This window comes from Sus scrofa, chromosome 1 (assembly GCF_000003025.6).
Source record: "Sus scrofa isolate TJ Tabasco breed Duroc chromosome 1, Sscrofa11.1, whole genome shotgun sequence".
Classification (NCBI taxonomy): Eukaryota; Metazoa; Chordata; class Mammalia; order Artiodactyla; family Suidae; genus Sus; species Sus scrofa.
In genome coordinates, this window is record NC_010443.5 from 267,506,358 (window position 1) to 267,533,005 (window position 26,648).

At 51.0% G+C, this 26,648-nt stretch overlaps 1 protein-coding gene across 21 annotated transcripts in view; it reads left to right on the plus strand.

Annotated features, from left to right (window-relative positions):
* The window catches only part of RALGPS1 (Ral GEF with PH domain and SH3 binding motif 1), a 333,379-nt gene that overhangs the window by 69,292 nt on the left and 237,439 nt on the right, over positions 1 to 26,648 (plus strand). For all 21 annotated transcript variants that reach the window (XR_002337608.1, XR_002337607.1, XM_021069060.1 and 18 more), the window contains exons 2-3: positions 18,749 to 18,870; positions 22,267 to 22,371. Coding sequence is in view for 19 of the 21 variants with exons in the window: in XM_021068990.1 (XP_020924649.1) it covers positions 18,749 to 18,870; positions 22,267 to 22,371 (227 nt within the window). In the remaining 2 variants the exon portion in view is untranslated. The remainder of the gene's footprint in view (positions 1 to 18,748; positions 18,871 to 22,266; positions 22,372 to 26,648) is intronic.

Sequence of the window (26,648 nt, forward strand, 5' to 3'; positions counted from 1 at the left end):
CCTTTGGGGATCAGAGAGTATTAGTTAGGACTAGATTTTGTTGCATGTAGTGGATAATCCCTGACTAACAGTGGCTTAAACACATAAAGGTTTATACCATTTCATGAAAAAGTAGAGAGGTTGGTACAGTGGAATCAGAGTCATCACAGAGCCAGGTTCCTTATATCTTGCTGCTCTTCCAGCCTTGCCAGATTGGCTTCTGACTCAAAATGGCTGCTTGGACGCCAGTCATCACATCTGCACTCCAGAAGCCAGAAGGAGAAAAGGGAGAAGGATGTGCCCCCTCCCTTTCAGACACGTCCTCAGAGGGCTAACACAGCACTGAAGTTCACACCTCCCGGGGCAGGCCTTTGCCGCACCAGATGCAGGGGAGGCGGGGTGTGCTTAACTAAACGTAGGAGTTCTCTTGCTAAAGAAGAAAAGGAGAAAAAAAGTTGGAATCTCTGCCTCGAAAGATAATCACTAGCAGAATGTAAATAAAAACAGTAGGTTTTTTTTTTACTTTTTTAAGTGGCAAAAGATACAAAGATTGATAAAACCAGTGTTAGCAAGCAGAGGGGGGAACTGAGGGCTCCCTTACATTGCTGTTGGGAATATGAATTGTTCTAACTTTGGGGGTGTATAATCTGAAAATATTTACGAGTATTGAATATCCATATTTGGCTGCCCAGCAGCAACACCTGCAGAAATAAAGCACCAATGCAAACAGTAATACAAAGTTGTTTTCTGCCCCACCGTAGTGGCAAAAAGGTGGAAGGAATAGGAGGGGGAGCCCCCATCCACCATGTATTAGGCAGTTACTAAAAAAGAGCCCGCTCTCTCCACTTCGACATAAGCGAAGTCCATGGTACAGTGTTAGATTTTAAAAACAAGTTGCAGAATAACGTCCGTGGCAGTGGATGCAAACTGGTGGCCAGTAACAGTGTGTGCCAGGCACGGTGCTAAGGCCTTACATCATTCTCTTCTCACAGTGAGGCTGCCGGGCAGGGACTGTCGGATTGCCTCTTTTCAGAGGCGAGTTTGAAACGCAGAGGCTCAACGACTTTCTTACGGTCATCTAGCCAGTAGACACTGGGCCCGGGATGTGACCTGGGCTTCAAAAGCTGAGCTTTTACCACCTCTGTTACCCTACCCAACGAGCGCTGTCTTATCTCCCTCTCGGGTGCTCTGTGTGGCCAGTTCAGTGCTTTCCAGATGTTCCAAACAGAAAACTTGAAGCGGCGTGGTCAGCCACAGGCCCCATCTCTCCTTATTGGGTGTAATATCTGCAGCTTCGCCAGCGACGTGATCTGCTGGGCCCTGCAGGCGTTTGAGGATATGAGCCTGGTTCCTGGTCTGAGTCCCACTTGGTTGCATGTATTTATGTTGCTTGGCTCAAAGGCTTGGAGGATTACAGTCCTGGCTGCCTGCCGTGATTACCTCGGTGCGGGGGGTAGGGGGTCGGCATGGGGGAAGGTGGCTTCATGGCTTTTTATTTGGGTTTGGCTTATGGCCACAAAGATAAGTTGCTTTTGTAGCTTAAGCAGGAAGTCCAATAAAGTATAATTTAAAATGATGAAATCAAGAAGCAACCCAGATAAATTACTCTACTTTTTGGTCATTTCTTTTGAAATTGTCTTTGTAAACATCTGCCAGCAAGGAGACTTAAGTTTTCTTTTTTTTCTAAGACAGGGGTTTAGGCCGTCAGTTGTGTTAGCATCTGACAGCTTCCGTTTTTGAACATCTCGTTCTTTTTTTTTTTTTTTTTGTCTTTTTGCCTTTTCTAGGGCTATACCTGTGGCATATGGAGGTTCCAGGCTGGGGGTCTTATTGGAGCTGTAGCCACCGGCCTGCACCAGAGCCACAGCAACGAGGGATCTGAGCCACATCTGCGACTTACACCACAGCTCATGGCAACCCTGGAGCTTAACCCACGGAGCAAGGCCAGGGATCAACCCACAACCTCATGGTTCCTAGTTGGATTCGTTAACCACGACGGAAACGCCCGAATGTCTCATTCTTGAACTTAAACAGGCAGCAGCACTGGTCCTCCCTGGTCATCGTAACCTCACAGGCGGAGATGGGAAGCCCGTGGAGTGAGGTTGCTCAGAAGAGGGTTTGTGGGCTGCTCCTGACGCCGTCTGCGTGACCCTCTTGTTGGAAATCTTGGGGAACCAGCCGAGCATGGCCACAGCTGTGACTGTCCAGGGGGGATGAACGTGAATTCAGGACTAATGTGCTGAGTGCTAAGGAGCGGTCTGGGTGATCTAAAAGCCTGTAGACACGACATAGGTGGGGAGGGGAGGGTGGTCACAGAAGGGTTCCCAGAGGAAGCGACATTGAGAATGAGACTGGAAGAGAGTAGGAAGGAGTGGGGAGGAGAGGAGGGACTTGGGTGGTTCTGGGGGAAGAACCAGCCCCTGAGCACACCTGGCTCACCTGAGCATACCTGAGAGACCGCCAGCCTGCTCTGGTGACCTTGTGGCACCTGTCCCAGTCTGCGCACCTCTCCTTCCTTGGCCGGAAGGGCTGGAGTGGGGAGGGGGTGGCAGAGGAGATGCACACTCCCAGGGCGGGGCCTGCCACTCTCAATGGCTTGCTTACCTCTCAGCTCCAGCTTCCCCCAGTGACCTTGCCTACCAACCCTCTGCTGTGAGGACCGAGGCCCTGACCACCTGGGGCCAGGGCCGCAGAGTGTTAAGGCACGTGTCACCCACTTTGAACTGAGGCCCCTCCTGGGTCCTGAACCTGAGCACAGAGTGTTGCTGCTTCCCCTGCTCCCCCCCCCCCCCGTTTTGCATCACTTCTCTGTGCCTCTCCCAGCCTCCCCAGTCCTGAAAGGGTGTTCTCCCTGAGCCTTCTTTTTGGGGGTCTGGAGGTACTGATGGGTGGCTTAAGCTTAACAGCCTTGCCCTGATCTTGCCCCTTTCTCTGGTAGGCTGGGGGCGTAGTTCATTTCTATTGAGAACACAGCTGGGTGTTATGCTGCGAGCTGGGGAAAAATAACAGTATTTGAGCACCTGCCCTGTGCCAGGCACTGTGATCAACACTCCACAGAGGTGGCTTCACTTCGGGAACTTAATACATATAAAATGCCTAGACAGCTGCCTGGCTCCCACCACAACCTCTTGGTGCCAGCCGGTGCTGTTGGTTCTCTTCATCATCCTCACCACAGCCACGTGTCCCACTTTGCAGAGGGGGAACCGAAGCCTAGAGAGGCACTTGCCTGCTGTCACCTGGGTTTCAAACCCAGAGCACTCTGAGGATGAACGAGCATGTGTCACTCACCTTTTGGAGCTCGTGGTCAAGCAGGGAGAAGCCCGGAGAGAGCACTTCCTTGTCTGACTGACAGGTGCTACAGCCAAGGGCGCAGGGCACGCAGAGGGCCTGAGGGATGGAGGGAGGGAAGACTGTTCAGGCAGAGTCCTCGCTGAGATCCGCATCCCTTCCTTGTCAGCCACGGGGTGTGCCTCTCCTCCAGGCCTTGTCAAGGGGGCGCTAGTTTAGTGGTCTGTGCACGTGCTCAGTTAGTGGTTAATCATTTGAGGGCCCGGATGTGCTGCTCATCCCAGCCAGACTCCTGGGACCAGTGCCCCAGGCTCTCCCACTGGGGAAGACGCTTCCACCTCCAAGCATTGTGTGACTTGAGGTCTTGTCACTCTGTGAATCCCCCAGCCTTCCTGGGGACACTTGTGCAGGGGGCCTTGGGTTATAGTTTGGTGTTGCCCACCCCACCTCTCCATTTCTGTCCTCAAGTGAGTACATTCGGCTGCCGCATTGGATGGTTCCACTGCAGTTAACACAAAGGAATGAAACATCTTCATAGAACGGTGATTGGAAATCCAATCTAAATAACTCCCTCCATGATCTCACCACTCCAACAGATCAGACTGTTTTGTGTTTCCCATTTCTCTTGCAGTCCCTGTCTGCAGGGCAGGTGGGTTTTTGACGCAGTGGAGTATTTTCCTTTTTCTTTTGAGGGTGATTGGAAATGAGATTGAGCAGTTAGGCAATGGCCACCAGGTGGCGCCAGAGCACCAGACATCGTTGCCGCCCTCTTTCGTCTGATCCCTGCCCATGGGAGCATCCTTGAAGTGCTTGTCTGTGCAAGTTCGCTTTTAGTTTTCCCTCCACATGCTGTGTTGCTCACACATGTTTTCCAAATTTGTTTTCAAGGAAATAGAACAATACCGAAGTATACAAAAACTAGGACGTAAAAGTGCCATACAAGGACACCTGTAAGAAGCTCTGGCATTGATTTAAGTATACATCCTTCTGCACTTTGTGTGTGGTCACAGATATGCATAAATATTTCGAAACATGCCCACATGTCATCTTCTCAGTGATCACTTCTCAGACCACCGTCCCCATTTAAAATTGCAAGCCTGCCACTCCCCACTCCGCCTGTACACTTGCTCTGCTTTGTTCTCTTTTATCACCAGCTGATATGCCACACATTTTACCGAGTGCTTTATGCACCATGCGTTTCCTCCACTAGAATGTACTGGGGGATTTCTGGCTTTTTCTTTACTGCTTTATGCCCAGCACCTAGAAGAGTACCTGCTACACACTAGACTTTCAGGAAATACTCGTTGCGTGAATAAGAGTCCTGAATAATGTTCTGAACCTGTGGGCATTTTTCTCTGTCCACAGAGAGTGAGTCAGAGCTCTTTGGGGGGCTTCCTTCTGTATTAAGAGAACTTCATCTCACGTGGCATTTCAGAACCTTGTCCTGTTTACTGACTGACTTTCATGATTTCTTATACAGAAGTTGTAATTTTTAAAAAATTTTATTTTTTGGGAGTGGGGTAGGGTGTGTGCCCATGGCAGGTGGAAGTTCCTAGGCCAGGGATTGAACCCACCACAGCAATGACAACGAACTAGACCCATAGCAGTGGTAATGCTGAATCCTTAACTCACTGCGCAATGAGGGAACTCCCAGAAGTTTTAATTTTTTTTTTTTTTTTTGCTTTTACTTGGGGCTGTCCTTGCAGCATGTGGAAGTTGCTAGGCCAGGGGTTGAATCAGCTACAGCTGTCGGCCTACACCACAGCCACAGCAATGTGGGATCCGAGCCATGTCTGCGACCTACACCACAGCTCATGGCAATGCCGGATCCTTAACCCGCTGATGGAGGCCAGGGATCAAACCCAAATCCTCATGGATCCTAGTTGGAATCTTTAGCCTCTGACCCACGAAGGAAACTCCCCAGAAGTTTTAATTTTTAATGCAGTTAAATCTGCTAGTAGTTTCCTAACTTTTGTATAAACCTAGAGAGGACATCTTCACCCCAAGATAATATTAAAAAAAATAATGATTTGTGTTTCCGTTGGTATTGTTATGGCAATTTTTTGATTTGGTTAAATCTTTAATCTGTCAACATTTTATTCTGATAAATGATAGTGGTTAAAAATTTTAAATAAACCCCCCCAAATGAATAGCAGATTGTTTCATCAATGTTTATTAAATAATCCATTCTCCCCCCCCCCGCCCCCGTTTGAAATCCCGTCTTGATGGGATGTTGGTTCTCACATATACTTCATCCCGTTTCCTGGACTGTGTTCCCTCCTGCTGACCATTCCTCTCTCTCTGTGCCTTTTATCCTCAGCTGTGCCTTCCTGGAAGGACAGGTCCCTTCTCATTATACTTCTTCTTCTTCTTTTTTTTTTTTTTTTTGAGAACTTCTTAGCTATTTTTAATTATGCTTCCAGGTGAAGTTTTAAATCAACATGTTCCATTCCGCAACGCATCCCCTTAGGATTTAGAGTGAACCTGAATTTTATTTATAGATCCATTGGGAAGAACTGATGTCTTTACAATGTTGTCTCTTACTCAGAAGGCTCTGAAATATCTCTCTGTTAAGTCTATTAGTAAAGTTTCATAATATGCTTCCAGTAGTTTTTGCACGTTTCTTTTATAGTTTATTTCTCTCTATTTTTTTCTCTTCTTAGTAGGCCCTTGTGCCATTGCCTTTTGTAGCCAGATATTGTCTGGATAGAGGGGACAGTTGCTTTTATGGCCAGATGTCTGACACGTAGAGCTGTCTCCTCCGTGCGATCCCATTGGCTTCAGGCCTTCTAGGAATTCCTAACTTGTGCTTCGTCCTCATCATCGTCATCGTTATCATTCCCTGTAGTCCAGCCGTGCGACAGATTTCTCGTGCTTGTTTTTTCATTTCAGCAAGAGTGGAAGGGGGATGGCAAACGCGTGGACCTAGTTCCTTGTCTTGAAGCCAAAATCTGCTCACGTAGTTTGATGTGAAGATGTCACCGTGTGGGGTTCTCCACGAGACGTGGGGTGACATTGGAAGACAACCTGAGACTAGGTGGTGTTTCCCTTAAACTCAGCCCACCCAGGGCGGCGGGCCCTTTGGGCCTCACGGGCTTTGTCCTGCTGCCCTCGCTGTTCCCACTCCTCTTCTCCAGCCTGGCCTTGCCCACCGTGCCTTCTCTCTGGAGACAGCGTCCTTCCTAATTTGGTGGGAAGCACCTGGCTGGACATGACAGGTCAGGACTCAGCGGTGCTTGTCAGGAAGGCCCAATAGTGTCCTGTTCCGCCGACCTACTCCTCCCCTCGAGGTTTCAGAAGCACCCGGTTGCAGAGGGAACAGCGGCAGAGAGAATGAAAGGACCCTCATGAGGAGCTGGGCTGGTGCCTGCATCCAGCACAGGGTGCTCTGGGCCAGCTGGCTGAAGCAGGTGACGGCTCCCAGACCAGTGGGGCCTTCCTTGGCCCCAGGCTTCCTCTGCATTGTAGGTCCTTGCCCTCTGGCGGCAGCAGCGCGCAGGCCATGCAGGCCAGGCGGCACACCCTGGGGTGCACGAGGGGGTTGGGGCGGGCTGAACCCAAGAGGGGCCCTGTTCACTTAGTGGCTCTCAGAGCAGCACTGGGGAGGAAAGAGGGCCCTGAACAGGTGTGGGACCTATGGCACCTGGTGATGCTTCCACCGGATGGGACCCAGTCAACATCCCAGACCACCTTCCTCTGCCCTTGGCAGGGACCACGTGTGACGGGCAATAAAATGCCTGAAGCTCAGGATCCAGAGCAGCAACCCTTGAGTCCCAGTTTGTATGGGCAATGGCCGGTCCCCAGTGTTAGGCCTGGTGGTGGAGATTGTGCGTGTGTGTGTGTGTGTGTTGGGAGATGGGCAGTGGGATGGGATGTGAGGGTGTAGAATCTCTTTTGAAATGTTAACTCTTTATTTTGAAATAATTTTAGACTCACAGAAGTTTGCAAAGCTGTGCAGAGTATTTGCATAGACCCCTCAGGCAGCTTCCATGTTAACCCCAGGTTAACCTGGATCGGTTAGCTTAGAGACGACACTGTGAACTAAACCAGCAGCCTCTTCCAGTGTCACCAGTTCCCCCCCAGTGTCCTGTTCCTGTTCCAGGCTTCAGTCCAGCACCCCTCTCGCTGCATTTCGTCATCGAGTCTCGTGAGTGTCCTTCCGGCTGGGACCCTCCCTAGTCCGCCCAGGTCACCTCAGTTTGCACCGGATGAGGCCCGAGGTCTGGCTTTGAGCTTCTGCTGCACCTCCCTGTGGAGTCAAGGCCAGAGACCTGGCCAGGCCCCCAGGTAGCGTCCCAGGTGCCTGCCGAAGGCTTTCCCCGTGGAGGTCAGGCTCCCCCGCCTCGCAGGCTGGCCTCCTCCAGCTCAGGCCTCCTTCCCGCAGGGCGGTGGGCGCAGCTCACACGGCCCCAGCCTCGCCGTCCTCACTCAGACCTGCTCTGCCGGATGCCCTCTGCCCACTCCAGGTTTTGAGCCTGCGAACGTGCTCAGGAGCCCCTCAGGTCCCCAGAAGACCCTGGTCTCCACCTCCTGCTCGCGTGTCTTGGCCCCCCTTTCCTGCCCCGCAAGCACTGGAGAATCCGGAGCGCCTGGGCTCCTGGCCCGTCGGCCTTCCCCTGTGGTGGCGCCCAGGGCGCTCTTGCTGTCAGATCCCAGGGCCGTCCCCAGCTCTGGCTTGGAAGGTTCTGCCGTGACGCAGGCCAGTGGCCAATTCTATCTTCTCTCCCCACTGCCGGCCTTGGTGTGATGAGGCCACTGTCGGGGTGTAGTGACTTGTCTTATCCGTCAGGGTGTTTCTCCAGCTTCCTTCTGGAGGAAGGTCTGGGGTGCAGCTGTTTTCTTCCTGCTGGGTGTGCTCTGCACACAGGAGAATTCACTCTTTTTAGGGTATGTCCTCGAGTTCTCGATTTATGTTTTAAGGAGGTTACTCTGTGTGGAGAGTAAACCACGAGGAGTGGGGGTGGGCAGGGATGCTGCCTCGGAGGCCGTCCTGTCGTGCAGAGGCGTGGTCAGCACGGAGGTGGTGAGGCGTGACGTGCCCCCCACAGGGGTCATCCCTGCCCATGGCTGCCCAGGCAGCGCAGGGCACCCCTACTCTTCCTGTCCCAGGTGACAATGCCTGCCTTTCCCCAGAGCAGAGCTTCCCTGGACCTTGATTAGGAGTAAGTGGGTGACTGATGAGGGCTGTGCGGGGTCAGGAGAGGGAGGGGCACTAGGTCCCTGGCCTGGCTCCTCGGGTCCCTATTGTGCAAAAAGGGATGTGCCACCACCCAGGCTTCCTGAGCGGAGGGCACCCGTCTGGATGCCCGCAGAGCTGTGGGTGCTGTGGGATGTCCCGGGGAGACCACCTGATCCCTTCAAGCCCTCCCCCGTGAGTATCCCTGGGCCTCCTGTTCTCCTAAGAGCTGCCTCCCCTCCCTAAGGAAAAGTGGCTGCAGGGGGGCTTCCTCCCCTCCCCTGTTTTCTGCAGGCTTGTGTTGGAAGGGAGGAGCCACTGGTTTCAAGAGTAATTACACATCATGGGTGAGGGAGGGAGGCTCCAGCCGGCCTTTTCATGGCAAGTCTGAAACGAACCCACCTGCCAGCCAGAGGATGGATTTTCTCTTGAGAACGTGATCCTCGTGTTCGGAGAAAGGGATATTTTGCATCCATGTTGCTCCTATTGCCTGAACCTTAAAGTCGGTTTCTTGGGGGCTCCTGCGGAGAGAGCCTGGCCCTTGCTCTCCCCTGCCCCAGGGAGGGTGAAAGTGGCGGCGAGGGGTGTTGACACAGATGGCAGCTACCCTTAACGACACACCGTGCCAGCCACCCTGTGAACCCTTCCGCCCTCTGTACCATTGGTGCCGCCGTTCTCCTATTTTACGGGGGGAGAAGCGGGGCTTGGCCAGGTCAAGCAACTCGCCCAGGGCACAAAGTCAGTGATAGGTGAGACCTCAAATCCTGATTTATCTGTTCTCCAAAGGTGCCTGCTCCTTCTGCCTCAGAGACTGCCCCTCAGCTGTCCTGTTCTTAGCGCCAGGCCTGCGGTCGCAGCCTGTGAGCCGCTGAGGGGTGGGGGTGTTGAACCACAGCTGTCCTAAGCTCCCCCACCACCACCGAGGCATAGCCTGAGTGCTGTCAGACTGAAGAAACTGTGCTATGAGTCCCTCTCACTGTTTCCACATGGACGTAAAGACGGCTGGGATTGTTGCATTCACTTAATAATGTTGGTAGTTTACAATAGCTTTTGCCTTTGATATCTCAATCAACAGATATCAAAAAGAGAACTAAATTTTTTTTAAAAAATTGGTTTACATTTATTGAATATTGCAGTTAAAACTCCTTTTTTTTTTTAATACCTAACTTGCTTTTATTTTATTTTTCTGGCCATGTCCGTGGCATGTGCAAGTTCCTAGGCTAGGGATCGAACTCCCACCACAGCAGTGACCTGAGCTGCTACAGTGACAACACCAGGAGGGAACTTCCTTAACTTGTTTTTAGTGTTGAAAAGGAAGATCTCTAATATACATTCAGATGTGTGTGTGTGTGTGTGTGTGTGTGTGTGTGTACATAATAGACACACACACCCTCATATCTGTTCAGAGGTGTCTGTGTGCGCAAATGCTGCCCTGTACTATGTGAACTTGTAACCTTGGGGACAGGGACTAGGGCTTGTGGGACTTTCCTTTTTTTTTTTTTTTTTTGTCTTTTTAGGGCCACACCCGTGGCATATGGAAGTTCCCAGGCTAGGGGTTGAATCAGCTGCTGTCCTACTCCACAGTCACAGCAATGCCAGATCCTTAACCCACTGAACAAGCCCAGGGATTGAACCCACATCCTCATGGGTACTAGTCAGGTTCTTTACTCCTGAGACACAGTGGGATCTCCCAGGGAGTTTCCTTTTTTTGTTTTATACCTGATAATTAAGTTTATGTAATTTTAGCATGTGCATGTATTGCTTTTAAATGAAAAATCCAGGAAGCCCTCCTCGGTTGGGCTTTCTGAGGACAGTGGGCCTTGCTGGTTTCTGCCTCCCCAGCCTCCGCACAGCACGGGAGTCGCAGGGGTGCTGGGTCAGCGCCTGTCACCTGGATGCTGTGGATGGCTGCGGTCTGTGCCAGCCCTGCTTCAGCTCCATAGATGTAGGTGCTTCCCATCGCCAGGGAGGTGCCCCTCCTTTGCTCCAAGTCTGCTCAGTCTCACAAGCTTTCTCTCTTTTTAATCCATCTGCAGACCCTCAGTCTCTAGACCCAGCCCTCTTTCCCAGCACCACTGCTTTCTCTCCCAGACGGGGGCGCAGCCACTGTGGGGGGGCCTCAGTGGTGCCTCCTCAGCTGTCCAGCCCGCCCAGCCCATTATCTGTCCCTCCGTGGGGAGGGGAGATGTTGGATGTTGCCCGTCTGGTGGGGTGGCTTGCAAGGAGTGGGGAAGGCGGTGCGGGTAAGCGCGGTGCTGAGGGATGGCATTTCAGGTCTAGCGTGTGCTCACGTGGCCAGGGTCTGGCCTCAAAAGCCGCCAGAGGCTGCCGCTTGCCAGGAGGAGGGGCCGGTGTGGGGAGGGTCTGGAGGAGGTGGCCATAGCAGCCCCGCCAGCCTGCTCGAGGGGGCCCCTCCTGAGCTCCTGGCAGGTGGTCCAGCTCCAGAGTGATGGTGACCCTGGGGAAAGACAGCAGAACCAAACGGACAAGCCCTGGCTGTGGCGCGCGCACACACATACACACACACACACGTACATTTACTGGCGGGGAGTGAACAATTGGTTGTGGGCAGAAACCCTCTGGTTTCGTTCTGTTTGGATGCAGAAAGGTGGAGCAGCTCTGAGCGAGCCCGTGGAGAGCAGTGAGCCCCTCGTGAGGGCACAGGCTCGGCCCCGTCTTTGGATTTGCCTGAAGACATTTGGAAGACTTGACTCTCTTGTAATTGAACATTCCTGGATGTGTGTATTTTCTTTGAAACAACCTCCATAAGCTTAGGAAAAAGTGGTTTGCCCCAGACTGTCTCCTGTTATTTTCTTGGTTTCCTGAACTTGAAACGTTGAAGGAGAATTCTCGAAGTCTGGAAGGAAACCAACATCACACATGGGACTTTCCTTCCCCTCTTCAGGGGCCCACACATACGAGACTGGAGTCTGTCACACAGCAGCAGGAGACGTGGGATTGTTCTGTGGTTCTGACACAACCGCCACGTTCCTGCAAAGTTACATCATGAGAATCGCCTTTTCTCCTGCAGTGTTTTGGTTTCCAAGGAGGCGTTGGCACGAATGTGTGTGTGTGTGTGTAAGAGGTGAGAGAGGCAGAGGGAGGGTGGAGTGATAGGATTTTGGTGTGGGACAGACCCTTCCCTTTTTGCCAGACGGCCTCCTGTCTGGCAGGGGCCACAGTCGGGCAGGTGTGTGAAAACGTATCCCTGACTCACAGTGTAGTTTCTCTCTCTGAGCCTCAGTTTTCTCATCTGTAAGTATTTTCTTTTTTCTTTTTTCTTTCTTTCTTTTTTTTTTTTTTTTTTTAATAAATACACGTAAGTCCTTAGCCAGAGACTGAAGGATAGATTGTCATGACGGCACTGGGGGTCAGCCTGTGTGTGAGCTACCTGAGGCCGAGGGCTGGCCTGATTCCTCTGCACAGAACAGGCCTTGGGAAAAGGGTTGCCCAGTTTGCTGAATGGATGAGGGAACGATCAGGAGGCCATTTGTTCTCTGGCTGTAGTGTCAGGGCCATCTGTTAAAGCTACCTCCTTGGGAAGCCCTGCCTGGCTTACGAGCAACCGTATTGGTCTAGGGTACGGCCAGGTGAGGGGGGGAGCCCACTCCCTGTCTCCCGGCCTGCTGGCATCCTCCTGTGCCTCTGGCTTCTGCACAAGCTCAGAGTGCCTGCTGCCCACCCTCGCCTTGAAACATTCCCACTTGTCCTTTTAAGACCCAGCTCAACGGCTCTGCTCGGTGATGTCTTTGACGCTATGATCCAGGGTGAATCTGTGATCTGATCTGCCATATGTCCTGTGAGCATCCCATTCCCCTGCTACACTGCTTGACCCTGGAAGGCAGGACTCTGGGTCCCCACAATTGGTCCTCCAGGTCTCAGTGGGTGGATGTTGAGCCAACAAATGAATGGACTGCCGAGCAACAAGGCGGTTGGGCCTCCATCTACCCATTCATAACAGCCCCACACGTAGAAGGCATTCATCCTGGGCTCTTCTCTTCTCTTCTCCCCTCAGGTGCAGTCAGCCCATCAGCAAGTCTTCTGTTTCAACTCCAAAACCCTTCCCAAGTCCACCTCTGTCCCCCGCCCCCTCCTGGCCGCCATGGTCAGCAGTCTGGGCCGCCACCATCTCTTACCCCCAGCTGGCTTCACAGCTCCCATTTTTGGCCCTGGCATCTAGTTCTCTGCACAGCAGTCGCCATGATCTTCAAAAACAGTGAGATTGGTCCTGACAGTCCCCCGCTCAGAACCCATTCCTGGGCATTCCAGGTAAAACCCCGCTCCCCCACGGCCTGCACGGCCCTTTGCGCTCTGTGGGCAGCCTGTCTGCCCACTGCCTCCCACTGACTAAGCTCCAGTGCGGCCGGCTTTCCCCATCACAGACCTGTTAAACTCCTGTGCCTCTCAGGGCCTTTGCACTTGCTGTGGTTTCTATAGAGACACTCCTGCCGGTTTTTATGGCAGCCTCCTTCCTAGGGCTTCGGCTCAAATATTGCATCTTCAGAGAGTCCTTCCTTGGCCACTCTGGGAAATACCGTTTTCCACCTTATTTTATTTCTTGAAGGCATGCCTCAGGATCTGAGTTACCCTCTTAGTTCATGTGTGTTTTCTGACTCCTGCACTGGTATCTAAGTTCTGTGGCACCAGAGCCTGCTCACTTCGTGTCCCCAGTGCTTGGAGCAGGGTTCTTGACCAGCCGTCTCTCTGAATTTGGATGGAAACACAATGACGCCTTTGTTTTCACTAACTTCCACCTGAAATTTAGCATCTCTCTCTCTGTTACTAATATAGACAAGAAATCACAGTCATGTTAACAGTACCTGAGACTTTGTCACCAGTGGAAATCATGGCTGTTTTCATATCACATAATACTTGTGGGCATGCACCTCCCAGTGTCTTTGCTTATAACTCCTTTGAAGTTATGGTAGTTATTAGACCCCCCCAATCGATCTCACTCACTATTTAATGTGATAAAAAGTGTATATTCTCTTATGTGAATACATACAATGCGATATTACAAATAGTTTAAAAATAATTTAATAACTTATTTTAATAGAATCGGTTTCCCGTAAAGGGGCCCACAGGTTTCACCAGACTGCCAGAGGGTCCAGGGCCCGCGGATGGTGGGAACTCCTGGCTAGAACAATGTCCGCACAGAGCAGGAGCTCTAGAACTCGATGGCTGGGGCACGTCTTCTCCCATCAGGTTGAGCCCCCTGTGTTTCAGGGTCAAGTTTTGGTGGCTTGGCGTGAACTTGGTACTTAGGAAATAGCTCTGGTCAGGTTCTTTTGGAAATCTACAACTGAAAAAGAGGCGTTTAGTATAGAGCCCCAGGGGTGGGAACCTTTTCTTTCAGACACAGGTTCTCCTGCAGCCTCTCCCTGTGCCTCTGCCTCCTCCCAGCTCTGAGCAGCCTCTCCCAGCACTGGGCAGGGCCTGGCCGCCCTCTCCTCCTGAGGGCATAGCCTCAGTGCCGCTGACTGGCAGAGACCGGCACCTCAGGGTCCTGGGTTCCTGGAGAAGTGGGTGGCCACTCTGGTCCAGTCAGGCCGGCTCCGGAGGCAACATCCACACCTTCAGGGACTTCCTCGCGGGGTGGGGGACGGGTTCCGAGGGAGGGGCCTGGGCAGCCTGACCCCCTGTATGGGAGTCTGGCCCCTGACAAGGAGCGGAGCTCGGCCAGGCCTTAGGGACTGCAGGTGGACCGACGAGGGTTCCTCAGGGCCCTGGGAAGGGTGTTCTCTGCTGCTCAGTCCTCGTCTTTCTTAGCATGTGACATGTCACCTGTCTGAGAGTCACTGCCCACAAAAGGGGCTTTTCTGACAGTGGTGAGACAGGCAGAAGTCAGGTTGGAACCAAGCACTTGTCTTTCCAGCTCAGGCCCCCCGTAGGAAGCACCCTGGGTACCATGTGTCGGCTGTCACGCTGTCTCTGGGTGGGGAAGGGGGATGGGCCGAGGAGGAGCCCTGCACTCAGACCCCTGGACTCAGCCTCTGCTCCCCCGGGGGCCTGGAGCCCACAGTTGGAAATCTTCCCAGCAGAGGGGCCTGTGGTTTCACAAAGCACCATGCTGTCCTTTCTTCAGCATTTTAGGTTGTTTGTTTTCGAAAAAAAGAGTAGGCATCAATGAGTGGAGCTGCAGGATTTGATTAACACTGCTGGTAACTAATCGCCTCGACGGAGTGCTTGCTCTGTGCTGGCCTTCACGTGCGTTTTCTCGTCCTGCCCTCACCTGTGTTCACTGACCAGGGTTTGGACTCCCTAGTCCTGCCACTTAATGGGCAGTAAGTTCCACCACCTCTCTGGGCCTCAGTTTCTCTGGAACCAGAATAGCCTCTATCTCATGGGTTTCTTCTGAAGATCAAGTGAGCTATTGAGCTTGTGCTTAGCCTTGCACCTCACACAGCATCAGCGTTCCCTGGGACATCGTGGGCACATGGCAGAGTCAGGGGGGCCCTGAGCGCTCCACCAAGGCTACTGCAGAGATGGGCAGAGTTGGCAGTGTCCTTCAGACGGGAAGTCGAGAGTGGGCAGATGCTGTCATGGAAGGGGGTCTGAGCACTATGGCGCCTGGGTTGAAGGGCTGCATGACCAGGGCAGTGGGGAGAGCCCAGCTGAGCAGATGGGGCTCCATGTCTGGCCTCCCCTTGGGGTCTGAGTGCAGGGCTCCTCCTCGGCCTATCCCCCTTCCCCACCCAGAGACAGCGTGACAGCCGACACATGGTACCCATGGTGCTTCCTACGGGTGGCCTGAGCTGGAAAGACAAGTGCTTGGTTCCAACCTGACTTCTGCCTGTCTCACCATTGTCAGTGCCGACCAGAGCACCTCAGCCCGGAACTGGAGCACATTGGATCCCCCCAAGGAGGTCAGGCTGGCTGTGTCCCACTCCGTCTCCCCATGGTAACCCTGTCAGGCTTGGACTGCGTCGCTTTGTTCAGATGGATGAACTGGTTCCATCCAGCCAGCCGGTGGGTTCTGGCACAGCACAGCCTGGCGGAGTTGGTCCCGACCCCTAGGCCAGGGAGCTACTTTGTCCAGTCTGAGACAGCCTGGCAGCTTTGCCCCCTTATGTGCCTTGGAGCTGTTCAGTTTCTGCATTCCCCACTTGGAAGTCTCAGGGCTTTCTTGGGGGTTTCTGCTGGAGGGTCCCGCCCACTTGATTCCTAGGGGGCTTTGCCTCCGTCTCTTCTGCCCTGGAAATCCTAAAAGTTTGTTTACTTAGTAATAACTTGCCTTGAATGTCATTATGTGCTAATACGGTTTGTTTTTGGTACGTTGATATTTCTTTGATTATTTCAGAGGGACATGGAAATGGGGAGTTAAAGCACGTGAGTTCAGGTCACCATCATGAGACAGAGCTGGTGGCTCTGCATTTACTGTGGTTAATTTACACCCTGGAAAATCCACCCATTCCAAGTATACAGTTCTGTGACTTAGTCAATTTGTGGGGCTGTGTAACTGTCACCACATCCACCTGTAGCATTTTCCCTTCGCGGAAAAGCCTTTGCGCTCTTCCACCCCCAGCTGCCCACTGATGTACTCTGTGTCTCTATGAATGTGTCTTTTCTGGACATTTCATAAGAACGACCTCTTATAGTACAGTCCCTTGTGTCAGACTTCTTTCACCGAGCATGATATTTTTGAGGTTTATTCATGTTATACTTTGTATCAGGGTTTCATTTCTTTTTTATTGCTGAGTAGTATTCCACTGTATGGAATATCACATTGTGTATCCATTCGCCAGCTGGTGGGCACTCAGACTGTTTCCAGCTTTTTGGCCGTGATGACGAAATGCCCGTACACATCTTCCTGTGGACATAGGTTTTCATTTTTTAATAGGTAGTTACCAGGAGTAGAATCGCTGGGTCATTTGATAAGTTTATGGTTAACTTTTAAAGAAACTGCTAAACCATTTCCCAGAGTTGCTGTGCTTTTTGCCTTCCTGCTGTGTATGACGGTTTCATTTCTCCACATCCTTGCCAACCGGTCTTGTCCTTTTGATGCTAGCCATCCTAGTGGGTGTGAAGTGGCATCTCACTGTGGTTCTGATTTGTGTTCCCTCAGTGGCATTTCCCTTACTAGCCACTCATGTGTCTTCTTTTCTAAATGTTTCTTCTCATCTTTCCAGCAGCCTCTTCTCAAACCTGCCCCAGCCATGGATTCATGGCCCCTGGTGATGGCAAGCACGGCTTCTCCTGGGACAGGAATGACTAGTTTCTCAGCCTGCCCCCGTCCCCTACTCATGAAAGGGGATCTTGACCTTTCCTGCTCAGTTTTCACTTTGAGGAAAAACGGACCTGGCCAGTTCTCTTCTTTCTTTCTTTTTTAGTGTGAAAACTACCAAGCATTCAGGAAAGTGGAGAGACTAGGACGATGAACTCCTGTCAGTGAACGTCGGTTGTTCACATGTTGCCCTATCTGCATTTTACAGACTCATTTCAAAGTGTGTTGCAAACTTCCTTTGTCCCTAAATTGTCGCGTGCACCACTTAAGGATGAGGCCCTTCTCCTCCTGAGCCTCCGCACTGTTATCACGCCCGGGAAGGTTATCGTCTGACAGCCGTATGCTGCTTTTCCGGGTTGACCCCCCAAATGGCGTGTATAGCCCAGATTAGTTCTTTTGACTGTTTGGGGGAAGAAAGGAGGGAAGGTAGGAGGCTCGAAGACGATTGTTGAGACAGTTGAAGGGGAAGAAGAGCAGAGCCGTTTGGGACACGTGCAGGGACAGAGCCCGGGGGTGGGGTTTGACCTTGCTTTTTGGCCACCCGACTTGTTTCTTGGCAGCACACTTGTGATGGGCCATGTGGCTGAGGGCTCTGGGAGGGTTGCAGAGTCCAGGTCAGGCCGGCACTTTCTTCTTTCTGAGCCACCTCTGTAACATCTTTCCCAGAGACCCCTGGGCTAGACCTTGTTCCCCAGGGTTGATTTTCTAGTGGGCAGCACAGATTGAGCATGTTCCAAATCACCTTCATTGTCTTTCCCCGCAAATCTGCTGCGCCGCCTCTGTTCTGATTCCCGATGGGGCACAGCAGCCTCGGGTACCTTGAGCCAGAAGCCATGCCTCCTCAGCTGGTTCTCCATCACCCGTCATCAGTTTCCATTGCGTTTCTATCCTCGCTGTCTCTCTGCGTCCTTCTCTTTGACGTCACTGCTGCCACCTCGGCTCGGAGGACCCTTGTCTCTTGCCTGATAGTTGCAGTTGGCTTCCAACGGGTGCCTCTGTCTTCTTCTTCCTTCCCCCATTACATCCTGCTCCCTTTCCTGCTGAAAAGCTGGTGGTGCCTACAGTGCCGTGATGTTCAGTCATGTGATACATGCCCTACGAGACGTACATACACATGGGCGGAGAGCAGCCGGTCCAGGTGTGATAACCAGGGGAGGTGACGTCTTCGCAGGGTCTTGAATCATGATGGTTTGGTGGGACGGTGTGAGCAGAGGCACCAAAGCACGAGTTCCTTAACCTCTCTGTGCCTCACATTCCACGCATGTAATTTGGTGTGATGACGGGACCTACCCGAGGACTGTTGTGCGGGTTGGATGAGTTAGTGTGTGTGAAGTGCATGGCCCATGGCAAGAACTCTGTGACTCTTAGCTGGTATCCGTATTATTATCGATGAAACAGTCTGCTGCGCAGTTTGTCTTCCTCACTCTCCTTCATTTTAAAACAGAGGTCAAAGGACTTGGAGAATAGACCTGTGGCTGCCCAGGGCAGGGGGGTGGGGGGGGAGAGAGGGAGGGAGTGGGAGGGTTCCGGAGCTTGGGGTTAACAGATGCAAACTACTGCTCTTGGAATGGATTTACAATGAGATCCTGCATTGAGAACTGCCTCTAGATACTGGGAGGGAAAAGCACGTACACATGTATGTGTAACTTGGTCCCCATGCTGCACAGAGGGAAAATAAATAAATAAAATTAAAAAAATAAAACAAAGGTCATCAACTCTAGTGCCTACAAGGGCCAAGTGGCACAGGCCAGGTGGGGGTCTGAAAGGCACTTGCTCCGGGTACAGGGCCAGGCGCTGCTCAGCCCGGCTGATGGTTGTCATGCAGGTCTGGGGGCCCAGTGCTGCCAAGAAAGTCAGACGTCCAGAATTCTATGAGAAACCTTCCAGTTTTTAAATGTTGGTGATTAATTAAAAAAACACTAAAATGTGTACAAGCCTACCAGACCACATCTGTGGGCCAGCCTGTAACCTTTCTTCGAGGGTCTCCCCTGAGGCCATGTGCTGGAGTCCAGCGCAGCCCTCTCGCAGGGTGGGAGTCCGTTGGTTTGACGCTGGTTTTTACGAGCCCCTTTGCCTTGCAGGACTTCTCCAGACAGGTTATGTCACCGACAGAGGCTGCGCTGAAGCTCCCTGCGGCCCAGAGACCATGTACAAGAGGGATGGTCTGATGGCTGGCGTGTTGGTCACCTCCGCCACTCCACAGGTACGGAGACGCGGGCCTGGGCCGTGGGGGCGGGGCGGGGCTCCTTCCCGCTGACCCGGGCCCCGCGTCGAGGCCTGCGGGGCCGCCGGGCTCCGTGAATACCGCCATTCTTCGCCCTCCCGAGGCCCCGGCCGCGCCAGGCGTGAGGTTTGGGAGGCAGGCAGCTCCGAGGATCAGTGTGTTTTCCGAAGTTGTTCTCTTCAAAGAAAAACAAACCCCTGCCCAGTCCAGTCGTAGCAAGTGCCACATTCCATCTTGGTGGCAAGAAGGGAGCAGACCTTCCCCAAGAAAAGCTGTGGCTGATTATAAATAAGTCACACATTCCGGAATGAAGTCAGACCGAAGTGATTCCAGCTGGCCCTGGGCATCTATTTACCTTGCTCAGTAGGAAACGGCCATAAGGACTGGTGGTCGGAGAGTGGCCTGGGCTCAGGCCCCTGCCCTGGGGGTTTGGGACTTTGCCTTCCAAGTTCTGTAATGGAACAGAGGCAGGCAGGAGAAGCGGGTGTCATCCGAGGCCCAGGGAAGCCACCACGTCAGCCGCATAACCGTCGCGCCTGTGACAAACCAGCCAGGGGGCGCTCCGTGTTCTGAGCTTACAAAGGCCCTCACGGTCAGGCTGCGCTTTTGGATTCTGTGCACTCAGCTAGAATTCACGGGAACCAATTCATTTCTCATAACCCTTTAAAAAAATTCCTTAGTTTGATTTCTGGTTCTGAAAGCAGACTTGTGGGTACCTTTTAAAATTCCCCGATGGCGCCAGGATAGGTTTAAATAAAGTTACTGCATCGTCATCATCCCCACCGCCCCTGAATATACTTGGGGCAACATTTGATTAAATAAGGCCCCTTGTATGAGTGTGTGTGTTTGCGGCAGGTGCAATGGGGTGTTACAGGAAAGTTATAAATCCTGAAATTCCAGGAATGGCCTCTCTTTGGTAACAAGGGGAGCCAGACTCTATTTCCATTTACAATTTACACTCTGTCTCGAGTAAAACTCCTTTCTTTTCTGGCCCCTCTCTGTGTAAATGTATGTGTACATCTGTATGTACATATATGTGTCTGTGTACAAACACACATGCACATGTGTATCCAGAACCCGGTGAGTACTCAATACACATTTGGTGCGTGAACAGACGGATGAACACATGTGTAACTGAAGTGCTCAGTGTATTTTGGTGACTGAATGACGCGTTCATGCAGACACCCACGCGTGATTCAGTGCTTATGGTAGACCGGGCAGCTTTTTTTGTACGTTCCACGGCATGATCTCACTTAATCCTCACGACGACCCCATCAGGGACGTACTGTTGTTTCATTCCCGGTTTATAGATGAGGACACTAAGGCAGGGGGCAGTGAATGAACGGGCTTCAAACGACACAGCTGGTCCGCAGTGGGTGGGGGTTCATGGCCAGGCCTCCGTGACGCTGGAGCCGCTGGTCCTGACCGAGTTGACGCTTGCCCTCCGCAGAAGACACTCAGTCCCGTCCCCTGATTCAGGCTGCTCCGTGGACGGGGAGCATGCAGGCGCAGAACCGTTTATTGGTAGTCGTTTGCTCAGGATTTGTAAGACTGAGGGATAGAATAGATGGCCAACTCCGGAAGCATTCCAGATTAGTCGTTATTGGGAGTTCCCGTGTGGTTCAGCAGGTTACGAACAAGACTGGTATCCATGAGGACGCAGGTTCGATCCCTGACCTCGCTCAGTGAGTTAAGGATCTGGCGTTGCTGTGAGCTGTGATGTAGGTCACAGGCACAGCTTGGATCCTGTGTTGCTGTGGCTGTGGTGTAGGCCGGCAGCTACAGCTCCGATTAGACCCCTATAGCCTGGGAACTTCCATATGCCATAAGTGCGGCCCTGAAAAGGAAAAAAAAAAAAGGGAAAGAAAGAAAAAGCAGAAAAAAAAAGATGACTCTTTATTATTTTTCAGCAATTTAACACAGCTTTTCCTCAGGGGAGGATGCCCCATTGCCCATAGAACTTGTAAAACAGCCAGGCCTGAGTCCGTCTCCCCCCACCTGCCCCACCCCAGCCCCTGGAAGGGGATCCTGCCAGTTGCTTGTAAGCTTCCTTTTATGTGACCTGTGCTACGCCCCCTGGAGCAGGTTCTGATGATGCCGCTTTACAGGTGGCGGCTGAGGCTCAGCGAGATGAAGCCGTCAGACAGCAGCTAGTGTGGAGCTGGCGCTCTAACCAGGCCTGTCCGACGGCAGAGCTCAGAGCCGCTTAAGATCATCTTAAGAGTTTTCGGTATAGGGGACTCATTTGTAAAGCCTTTAAATGACACAGGCCTATTGAAATCTACAGGTTTTAAGTTTCTGTTCCTTCTTTTAACCTCCTATTTTCAGTTGTTGACTATTGGTTTCCCTCCCTGGCCTACAAACACTCTAGTTTCCAGTAAGACTGCAACGTTTTTCCAGATATAGCCATTTTGGAAAGAGTGAAATAAAGAGGAATTAATAAAAGCGTATTCTCTAAATCCTGGTCCAAGATGTTGAGGTTAATGGAAACCACAAAATCCCTCTTCATGGGTTGAGACGAATAAAACCATTTACGAACAGGGCACAGTTTTTGGGTGGTAAGTGTGACTGGTTCCCCAAAGTAGAATTTGATGAAATTAAATAAAATTGGAGAGAAGGTATATTCAACATTCTGGGATCCCCACAGCGTTGGGTTTCACGAAACTGGCCTCATTTGGGGAGTTTTAACTTCCCTTTTTACGGGAGACCCTTCCTTTACACGCAGGGCCAGTGGTGTTCTTTTTAACTCGGCCCTACTCAATAGAACTTTCTCACCATCTCCAAAGCCACTCAGTTACCTCTCACCTCATCAGCAAACAGGCTTTGGATTCCAAGTGGCTTGTACATGAAATAAGCCTCGAGATCCAGTTTAATGTTTTGTGTAATAATTTCCTGCAATGACTTCAGTTAGAAAAAAAAAAAAAGGTGAAACCAGGTAAAGTTTGAAAGACCCAACAAAACGAATGGTCTCCTCAGGCCTCCTAGGATGTGAGGGCTGGGAAGGGCCCTTTCCTCCGCCGTCCCCAGGGGGGGGAAGCAGCTGAGGTATAGTGATGGAGGGTTTACGTCCTGAGACCAGAAAGACACAAACGAGGTCGCCTTCTAGCTGAGATACCCCGGGAACTAGCACCGCCTTTGCTTCCTTCTCCGCAGAATGGGGATAACACTAGTGTCTGCTCTGTTTTGAGAATTACATCCTATGCATCTGCCGTGCTTCACACAGTGCCTGGGACAGAGTACAGCCCTCAACAACTGAAGCCTTTGTCATTGTGTGGTTCTGTCGCTCTCGCATCCTCAGTGCTGAGGTTCGGGGGTCAGTGATTCTGGAGTTAGCCGGACTGCTCAGGCGGGCCCCTCTCTCCCTGTCCTCTGCAGGGTAGCAGCTCAGACTCTCTGGAGGGCCAGAGCTGCGACTATGCCAGCAAGAGCTACGATGCCGTTGTCTTCGATGTCCTGAAAGTAACTCCCGAGGAGTTTGCTGTAAGTAGCAGAACGGATGCGGGTGGCCGGGGACCACAGCGGGGTGCTAGAGGGGGGGTCACTGCTCTGGGTGGAAACAACCCATATACCCAATAGCAGGGAAATTGCTGAATAGTCTTTATAAAAGTCCATGAAGTGTTAAGAAAGGATGCTGCCTATCTAGAAACTCAACCGCCGTGGAAGGGGTACACAATATATATGACTCGCAAGTGAAAGGAGCAAATTCAGCACAAGTTATGGAGAATAACGCCGTTTTTAAGAAGCGTGTGTAACACATTCATGTTGCTATTTGCTTACAAAAAGGTCTAGATTTGCTATTTAGATATCTATAAATATCTGGAGCTATTTGAATACATAGCCAAACATACTATTTATTGTAGTTTCTGATTATAAGAGTCTAGGTAATTGGAATTAAAGTTTTCTTCTTTTTGTGTATTTGTCCTTTTCAGTATTTTTATTTTTATTTTTTTTTATTTTTTTTAAAAATTTTTCCTCCACTCTTTCTTCTGTTGCAACATGAGTATCTAGACATAGTTCTCAATGCTATTCAGCGGGATCTCCTTGTAAATCTATTCTAAGTTGTGTCTGATAACCTTTTCAGTATTTTTAAATGACTGTTTTCTATAATGATAAACAGTATTGTTTGGACAATTTTTGTAATTAATTGTTTTTTAAAAAACTGTTTTTTCTTCATCCAGTGTGCTGCTGCTGGCCTGACCCTGTGGTTCTTTACTGGCTCTTTTTTTGCCATGACTTGATTTCATCCTTTTGTGCTTTGAGGGCAGAGGGAGGTTGTTGGCTTTGGGGTGACCTGGAGCCTGCGTGTAAGCACCGTCCCAGGGCTGCAATTCTCTGCAGAACCGCAGACGCGTTTCCCGCTGCGCCCACTTCTTCCTGGTCCTCTTGCTGTAACAGGTTTCGTGCCCCTCAGGGTCCTATGGAGCTCAGTGGGCCCATCTCTTTGCTCTGCCATCGCTGACGCTCATGCTTACTCTGTGCCAGGCCATGAGAGCCTGGCACATGCATCACCTCCCTGAGTGTATCAGAGGGATCCTTTTCAACCCTGTGGCAGACTCTCCAGGGCTCCCTCCTTGAAGACTGAGACCCAGAATTCCTTGTGAGGCCTCCAGGGCTTGGTTTGACCCAGCCTCCTGCCCCATCCCCTTGTCCCCCAGGTACCCGTGGCTGCCTCTTTCTTCCCTAGACTCAGCTGGCATCCCCCTGCCTCAGGGCCCTGTGCGTGTTCTTCCTTCGGTCCTAATGGCTCTTTCCCACCTGTCCCCCAGTCTCTGTTCAGATATCAGTCCTTGGAGAGGGATTTCACCGGCTAAACGGCATGTCTCCGTCATGCTCTCTTCCCTGACCCCGCTCTGTTTTCTTCACACCCCTTATTACTACTCGACATTGCATCTTCTCACAGTGTTTTGTAGGGTCTGCCTCCTCCACTAGAATGCAGACTCCCTAAGGACAGGAACTTAATCTGACTTGTTCAACTGCTCTTTCCTCATTGCCCAGAATAGTGCCCAGGTCACAGTAGGTGCTGAATAAATGCATGTTGGCGAAAAGAATCAGTCCGCAGAACAACCCGATGAGTCACATTAGTAAGCTCTCGATTTTCTAATAAACTAAGGATCTAAGAGATTAAAAAAAAAAAAAAAAAAAGAAACCTGGGAGTTCCCATCATGGCTCCTCGGTAACGAATCCAACTAGTATCCGTGAGGACGCAGGTTCCATCCCTGGCCTCGCTCAGCGGGTTAAGGATCTGGTGTTGCTGTGGCTGTGATGTGGGCCGGCAGCTACAGCTCCAATTTGACTTCTAGCCTGGGAACTTCCAGATGCCGTGGGCATGGCCCTAAAAAGATAAAAAATAAAAATAAAAAAATAAAAAACAAACAAAAAACACCTGGATTATATAGGGAGATGTGGGCAGAGTCAGGTCTGAAACCTTCGTCTCCCGATTATTCACCGAAGGCTGGATGGTAATGATAAGGGAAGCTCCCATTTTGAACACGTACTTTGTCCAGGTCTTGAACTAAATGTTTTACAGGCGTTAATTTACTATGCTTTTCACAGCAGCCTTATCAATTAGGTATACTTATTATTCCAAGTATATACTGATGAGCAAGTCAATGCTTAGAGAGGAAAGCCACCTCTTCACACAGATGGTAAGTCTGGGCTTTAAAACCAGGGCTTCAGGAGTTCCCGTCGTGGCGCAGTGGTTAACGAATCCGACTAGGAACCATGAGGTTGCGGGTTCGGTCCCTGCCCTTGCTCAGTGGGTTAATGATCCGGCGTTGCCGTGAGCTGTGGTGTGGGTCGCAGACGCGGCTCGGATCCCGCGTTGCTGTGGCTCTGGCATAGGCCGGTGGCTACAGCTCCGATTCAACCCCTAGCCTGGGAACCTCCATATGCTGCGGGAGCGGCCCAAGAAATAGTAACAACAACAACAACAAAAGACAAAAAAATTAAAAAAAAAATAAATAAAACCAGGGCTTCAGACATTCGAGACTAGCAGAAATATAACCTGAGCCATGTATGCAATTTAAAATTTTCTAGGGAGTTCACATGGTGGTGCAGTGGAAACGAATCCAACTAGGAACCATGAGGTTCCAGGTTCGATCCCTGGCCTCGCTCAGTGGGTTAAGGATCTGGCGTTGCCGTGAGCTGTAGTGTACGTCACAGACGTGGCTCAGATCCCATGTTGCTGTGGCTCTGGTGTAGGCAGGTGGCTACAGCTCCGATTAGACCCCTAAACCTGGGAACCTCCATATGCTGCAGGTGCGGCCCTAAAAAGACAAAAGACAGAAAAAAACTTTTTTCCTCTAGTAGCCACATTAAAAAAAAGAGATGATATTATTATTATTATTATTACTACTACTACTATTATTATTTGTCTTTTTCTAGGGCCGCACCCGTGGCATATGGAGGTTCACAGGCTAGGGATCTAATCGGAGCTATTGCTGCTGGCCTAGAGCCAGAGCTACAGCAACGCCAGATCTGAGCCATGTCTGCGACCTACACCACAGCTCACGGCAACACCAGATCCTTAACCCACTGAGCAAGGCCAGGGATCAAACCCGGAACCTCATGGTTCCTAGTCGGATTGGTTAACCACTGAGCCACGATGGGAACTCCGAGATGATATTATTTTTAAAAATATTTTTTATTAGAGTTCACATTGTTGCTCAGTGGGTTCCTGACATAGTGTCCATGAGGATGCCGGTTTGATCCTTGTCCTCTCTCAGTGAGTTAAGGATCCAGCGTTGCCACAAGCTGCAGGATAGGTCATGGATGTGGCGCAGATCCTGTGTTGCTATGGTGGTGGTGTAGGCTGGCAGCTGCAGCTCCAATTCGATCCGTAGCCCAGGAACTTCCATATGCCGCAGGTGCGGCCCTAAAAAGGGAAAGAAAAAGAAAAATGTTTTTTACTTAGTACAGTATATCTTAGTATATCTAAAATATTATCATTTCGACCTATAAGCAACATAAAGTTATTGAGATGCTTTGCATCCTTTTGTCAGACTGAGTCTTTGAAACTCATGTGTGTTCTAAACTTAGAGTGCTGGCCATGTTTCAAATGCTCAGTGGCCACCGTATTGGACAGTGCAGTGCTAGTCTGTGCCCTTAGCACAAAACTGTACGGCCTCTCCTTTAGAAGACTTCATGGACCTTGCTGGCTGATGGCTTAGCGTCTACATCTGTTTGCTTTTGTTTGCTCATTGTGTCTTTGAGTTGTGTTTTTTAGCTTGGCGAAAGGAATGAGGGAATAATGAGGCTTTCAGTTGTTTTAGGGCTACACCCAAGGCATATGGAGGTTCCCAGGCTAGGGGTCAAATTAGAGCTGTAGCTGCTGGCCTACACCACAGCCACAGCAATGCAGGGTCCGAGCTGTGTCTGTGACTCACACCACAGCTTATGGCAATGCCGGATCCTTAACCCACTGAGCAAGGCCGGGGATCGAACCTGCATCCTCACAGATGCTAGTCAGATTCATTTCCGCTGAGCCACAACAGGAACTCCAGCAGCATAGTTCTTTATTCTCTCTGAATCCCCGCATAAAAACATCCAGAACAACTAGAGAGCAACCCCCAAAACCCATGAACAATATTTACAATAAAATTAGGTAGCAGGTTTTCCCTCTCAAACCCAAAAATACAAGTGGCTGGGGGTACACCACCACCCTCAACAAGACCTGCGGAGTATCAACTTTAGTATAAGAGAAAGCAGAAGGAAGTATTCGTGCATTCGAGAGAGTAGAGAATAGGAGAACCCCGAAA